Source organism: Anguilla anguilla, chromosome 9, assembly GCF_013347855.1.
Source record: "Anguilla anguilla isolate fAngAng1 chromosome 9, fAngAng1.pri, whole genome shotgun sequence".
Lineage (NCBI taxonomy): Eukaryota > Metazoa > Chordata > Actinopteri > Anguilliformes > Anguillidae > Anguilla > Anguilla anguilla.
In genome coordinates this window covers 32742186-32748557 of record NC_049209.1, presented here as the reverse complement: position 1 = coordinate 32748557, position 6372 = coordinate 32742186, and the positions used below count along the sequence as shown (strand labels likewise).

The 6372-nt window shown below is 41.0% G+C and overlaps 1 protein-coding gene across 1 annotated transcript; it reads left to right on the top strand.

Annotated features, from left to right (window-relative positions):
• Nucleotides 1-2358: 2358 nt before the first annotated feature.
• sra1 (steroid receptor RNA activator 1) lies at nucleotides 2359-5964 on the top strand. The gene is made up of 5 exons (XM_035431609.1): nucleotides 2359-2465; nucleotides 3242-3367; nucleotides 3854-4074; nucleotides 4344-4452; nucleotides 4744-5964. The coding sequence occupies exons 1-5, from the start codon at nucleotides 2441-2443 to the stop codon at nucleotides 4929-4931; spliced, it is 669 nt and encodes a 222-aa protein (XP_035287500.1). The 5' UTR covers nucleotides 2359-2440; the 3' UTR covers nucleotides 4932-5964.
• The last annotated feature ends 408 nt before the right edge of the window (nucleotides 5965-6372 follow it).

The window sequence follows — 6372 nt, the reverse complement described above, 5'->3', positions numbered from 1 at the left end:
TTACCCTGGGGTCTGTCTGCTCCTTTCTCACAGATATAGACCCATATAGCTACATTTAGTCAAACAGAACACATTGTATGCAAGCTGCTTCCTATCTCACAATACATCACTGAAGATGAAAAGAGCTATTCAAAGACATGCAAGATGTCCATACTCTCAGCTGTTTACTGGGAGTGCTTTCGAAGACACTGCAATGGTCGAGCTCGCTAATCAGCAGACATGAATGGAGTGCGAGCGAGTGGTTCCGGGTCACGTGACTTGAGGCAGAGGCACAGAAGAGTTCCTTGGAAGAGGAAACAGAAGCAGGCACAGGAAGCAAGTGGTATGACAGACTTCGAATGCCAGGCAAGGCAAGCTGCCCATCTTGGGGAGCAGGTGTGATTTGGAAGAAATTACTGGAGACATGCATTGATGCTGCATTGGTGAGATTCTCCCATTGCTCTGGTGGGCACAGCCAACACAGGCAATTAAACTTTGAAAATGACATCACTCTGACTGACAGTTTGGCAGTAACAACAGCCTGAGAGTGCAGAGGAGGATTGACAAGAAAGATGACAATTTGTACAAAACAAATTGGCTTCAGCTTTTGCTTTTATTTCTATACATCTTCAATAGTATATTATTATATTATTCTCAAAAAAGCTCATGTACACATCTGTACTTATACATAGTGTGTGTGCATGAAAGTACACTTTCATGCACACACCACACGCACAAAAGAACATTTAAATTTTCCATTCTGGAATTCAAACTTTCTGCCTACATACTGTACACTTGCTGTTGTATGAACACTCATTCAGTTGTTTACCTAGTGAATACATGTGGGAGTGATTTTGTGGCAATAGAATGTTACACACCGTATGGAGTCGATGCAATGCCCATGGGGCCATGTTGATCTATACCATTTCAAAGAATTCAAATGTGACAATATTTGCATATGCACATCATTGACATTCACAACACACATAGAATATATTAAAGTCCAACTGGGCTTTAAAGGTCAGCTTTGACATCATCACCATTTGAAATTTAATGATTACCTGTAATATAAAATGGTCTTTAAGTAAAATATATGGTATTCACGACGATTGTTTGATGTCTGACCACAGTGACAAGGGATGAGATCAGAGTGACAATGTAGGCACAGGGAGGAAACTTTTTTTTTCATCGGCAGCTTTGCCTTCATAGACCTCCTTCCATAATTTTTTTTTTTTTTGGTAGAAATTTCCAAGATTCTCTGATGGATATGTACACGTACAACATGGTATTTGAGCTATCACAGTGATTCCCGTTCCCATATCACTAAATAATTTTCTCATACACTTGTTTTCCTCTATAAAATAGATTAATCTTGAAACATAATCTCATTATGAAACTTTCAATTGCTTTTTTTAATGGTAATCCCAAGAATACATAGCTATACCGTTCTCACTGGACTTGTGGCTTTAGGTGAATCAATAAGGGGAACGGTTTTGGGGTTGTCCCTGAATCAGGAGTGGGGTATGGGATTTGGGACTGGTACTGAATTAGGAGTGTGTAAGGCACTTGGGGCTGTCACTGAATCAGGAGAGGGTGGATATGGAACTTGGGACTGGCACTGAATCAGGAGTGGGTATGGAACTTGGAGCTGTCACTGAATTAGGAGTAGGTATGGAACTTGGAGCTGTCACTGAATTAGGATTGAGTATGGCACTTGGGGGCTGTCACTGAATCAGGAGTGGGTATGGGATTTGGAGCTGCAACCAAATAAGGAGTGGGCTCTGTCCATAGACTTGAGGCTTTCACTGCAGCTTTATCGTGCATTCGGACGGTCCTCGTCAACTCGTAAATTTGGAAATTTATCACGTGACCAAGTCGTATTTACGAGGTGTTTGCGTTTGGGCGGTCATGGCAACTGGTAAATTTATCACATGTGCAATACGTATGCCCGCTGGGGATGTAAAGGAGCTGGACCAATGAGATCACCCACTGTTTGTCACATGATAAATTTCCAGTTTAAAAAAAAAAAAATTATTCAATGTTACAATACATTGTATAGAAAAATATATATTACAGTTGATCACATTGAAAGATCATTTTAACATCTTATATTCATACATGAAACAGTATCAGAATAAATTTCCAGTTGTCCACCATGTGTTGAAAGCAAGGTGAGGTCAGTGAAACGTCACAACTCGAAAACTCGGATATCATGATACTTGCTGGAGTTTACCACTGGTATTTACCACTTTCGGCCGTTCGAGTGCAACTTCCTGGTGGTAAACTCGGAAATAACCGACTTTACGAGTTGACGAGACCGACCGAATGAACCATTAGCCTGGTCATCCAATCCTGCACAAGCGGACCCGGAAACGTGTCAGAGGAACCCATTCCCTCCCACCAGGCCGATGTGCACGTGTCCGGGAAGTGACGACGTTGTTGTGATTTGGCAGAACTCACAATGGAAGACCTTTACGTCAAACCAGGTACAGTAAAAATGTATCTGGCAAACCGAGACATCGATACTAACTCTCTTGAAAGACCACTTGTTCGTGTGTGTTAGCTACATATTAAGTTAGATGTTCATTTCGTTAGCTGGATCGCGAACCATTAACGTTATCTAGGGCTAACTAGTTTGTAGCTAGCCTAACGTGAATTGCTAGCTAGCACTAACTTAGAGATTGTTTGCTTGCTGTATTGGAGACAACTAACGTTAACCAGCCGTGGATTACGTTATATTATTCTTAACGATCGTTGACAGTGTTTTGAAAGGCTTTATGCTGGTTCCTATCTTAGCCAGCAGTCGTATTGTCAGCTAACATTAGCTAGTTCAAGACAGGTTTCACTGATATATTGACAGCTGGCATTAGCTAACCACATTGTAACCACATCTCTCAATTATGTGGCACAATGTCGTCAGATTTGGCTAGAACAGTTTCGCTAATTTATCAACGTTTCTTATTTGAATTCACACGGGAATTCGTTAGTGCTTGTGGCTTGGGTGGCTAGGTAAAGTTAGCTGTCTTATCTAGTCATATTGGTTGAAACTGAAACTTGGCACAAGCAAATAAGAAACCGGCTTTTCTACTTGTTCCGCATGAATACTGTTCTTTGTATTGTGTCGTTTATGATTCTGTGAAAAATATAACCGTAGCTACTATTCTAAAAACGTTTTCGTTATCACACGTTTTTGTGAAAAGTGTCAACCTTGCAAGTTAATATTTGGATGGCAATTGATTGATTTGTGCTCAATTAACCACAGGTAATCAGGAGCGCGGCTGGAATGACCCTCCTCAGTTTTCATACGGCTTGCAGACGGCCCAGGGAGGGCCTAAACGGAACCTTCTCAATAAAAGAGTACCTCCGCCGCAGTTACAAGGGTCTCAGAGTAAGACGTCCAAGAATTTTATTCATAGTACAAACGGGCACTATGCCCCAGATATTCTAGTGTGATTGAGGGTCAAATGATTCTGTGCAGTTTATTTTTGGCAAGGAAAAATTGCCAGCTACACAGTTTAGCTTCTGTCATCTGTCTTATTCAGTTTTATTGTGAATACTGGCTTGTTTGTTAGTTGAAGCACTTAATCTTTGTATGATCATTCCAATTTATAATTCGTAAGATGTTAACTCGTGTGTGATACACTATATAGACTAGAGGGCAAACTCCTCATATCACATCCCATCTGAGATTCCTGGTGATTTTGTTTTCATTATGAATGATTTATTTGTGTAGCCCAACCTGACAGCATTTCAGAAGCCATATATGTAATACATTCAGTTTTGTATGGCAAGAATTTGGATGGACAGTGAATACATGCTGGCTCCTAGCTTCAAAATGTGCCACCCCAGATTACACAAAGTTGTGTTTTGACAGGTCCTGTCCCTGGTGGGGCACCTCCCCCAAAAGTTCTCTCAACTCCACCCCTCAACCCATTGGCCCCACCCCCATGTGCAGTGGTCACACCCCCACTGCCATGTCCGGCTCCCACACAACATGCAGACTCTCCCTCTGCCCAATCAGAGTGTGAGCCTAATGTGGATGACATCATCGGGGTCCTCGGCTGGGCACTGACTGCTTGTAGAGAGTCTGTAAAGGTAAACTGAATAAAGGGGTGATACATTTATTGATTTATTTCTTTTGGTTTATGGATAATTTGTTTATTTAGCTTACCCAGGTTACTACACAGTGCTTTTAATTTGAAAACTTTAAGCAGTCGGTTGCCACTTCTCAAGGAGGCTGCTTACGTAACATGTAAACAGTTCAAGTGGTATTTTTAAAAAATTATACTAAGGTCTTGCACAGCAGATTAATTATCTGAGCAAAGTTGTGATGTTTAGAGCTGACTTAACGTGTACCCCTGCAGAAGCAAGTCTGCGATGATGTTGAAAGGCGACTTAAGATCTTTGAGGAGGTATGGAGGGCAGGCAAACTGTCCCTCCCTGTCAAAAAGAGAATGAGCTCGCTGGCTGAAGGTAAGAGAGCCCGATGGACAGAGGTTTACTCCGTAAAGATTTCTCACTTTCCTAAAATAACTACCTTTGTAATGTGATTGATGATTGATGAAACCAGACTCTTTTGGTTCCAAGTTTGACACGTATGCAATATGTTTTACTTTTAGGTCTGTTGAAATGTAAATGTATCAGTAATAATAATAATAATAGTAATAACGATAATATATCATCAGTCAAAATGGAAAACAATGTGTATGTTTGGTGTGCATAACCATTTGATATTGAGCCGTTGTTGTTGCTGCTGTCTGACAGAGATGAAAAGCAGAAACTGGGAGCGGGCGGATGAGATTCACCGAGCGCTGATCGTGGACTACGTCAACGAGGTCAGCCAGTGGATGGTGGGAGTCAAGCGGCTGATCGCCGAGACCCGCAACCTGAGCGCAGACAAACTGGACCAGATCCAGAGCCCGGTTCACAGCAGTGAAGCTTGCCCCGAATAGCCCTTCCGGACCCCATGAGCGATTAGATTCGTGTTGCGGCTCTGGATCAAAGTGGACCACACAAACATTTCTGTCCTCCGTGTGCATGTTGAAAAGCCAGCGTTTGGCTCTGCTGGTCTGGACTTCAGGAAGTTCCAAGGAAATGTGTAAGCTGCTTTGGTGATTATAGCCCTTGGGTAGGATTATAATTTGTTCTAAGTTGCATCATGTACTGTATTCCATTTGCGTTAATGAGTTTTTGTCCAACTCCCAATTTTATTATGAACTTTTAATGTTGCGTTCTGAATGGAGTGCTAGCAGTTTTAGCGGGTGGATGATCAGTCAACTTTGAAGGTGGCAGCCAACCTGGAAGCCAGTGTCATGTGACTCTCGGGTGGTCAAGCAGCGTTGGTTTCATGTGGAGTTTGGGCAGTGATTAGTTTAACCTTTCATATCATTGATAAATCACAGTGGTTTCATTCACGCACAGGATAAGTTTGGGGTTTTAAGTTTGAGGTGTTGTTTACAGAACTCTCAACCTTTGATTGAATTACTTTCTGGTTTTGCATAAAAAAGTGGTTTACAGATTTTATGTTTTTATGGTGTATACATTAGACATCAATATTCAATTATGTTGCATTACTGAAAAAAAACTTATTTTGTCCGGACAAAAACAAAAAAGCGTAAAACAAAATTCAGTTATCAGGATGTAATTGCAAGAATTAGACAGATACTTCCGCCCAAAGTAAATGCACTGTAATTGAATATAGAATAAGAGGTCATTTGAATTCATTCTGTATTGAACATTGATGATGTCACACAGGCATGGGCCTCAGGGTTTTGAGAGTCTGTACATACAGCTTCCTGCAGTAGGCGGGGTTCTCTCTGACTTGCTGCTTACGGTTAATGTTGACTCATTGCAGGGACAATGTAAAGGACCATTTACTGTTTTTTTTAATGGAAACAGATTTAAGGAATGAATTTCCTTGAACAGCAGTATAATGTAAATATCAAGATAAATCTTACCATTAATAAACAATCTATGTGGCATGGCTGTGTGCTGATTGTGTTAGCGTCATTATAAATGAGCGTTTATCTCGTGATACTTCTCAAGGATAAAAAAAATATGCGAAGATTTCTGTGCTTGAAAGTGAAGGAAAATGGTGAAGGCTGAAGCACTGCCCTTATTTACTTCATGAAATTCACTGGGGCCCTGCTGACAGGGTTTACTGTAAAAACCAGAATGAAAGGTCACTTGTTTTTAAATGGAAAGTCCCTTGCAGTTTAATTGCACAACCTTGAGTTCAGGGGTTTTCAAACTCTGGCCTACTTTTTATTTAAAAATTAATAAAGGAGAACTCCTTTTGAACGCAATCATTGCCAACCTGTTCCCCCCACCTCTGTTATCATAAAGTGTCTTGGAACAACTGGTACTAAATATCATCCTGCCTGCAGTCGCAAC

Excerpts from the sequence above, each read along its gene's own strand:
- sra1 (XM_035431609.1), top strand. The coding sequence starts at position 2,441 with ATGGAAGACCTTTACGTCAAACCAG. Across the intron at positions 2,466-3,241 it reads AGACCTTTACGTCAAACCAG|GTAATCAGGAGCGCGGCTGG; the intron begins GTACAGTAAAAA and ends AATTAACCACAG. Across the intron at positions 4,075-4,343 it reads CTTGTAGAGAGTCTGTAAAG|AAGCAAGTCTGCGATGATGT; the intron begins GTAAACTGAATA and ends GTACCCCTGCAG.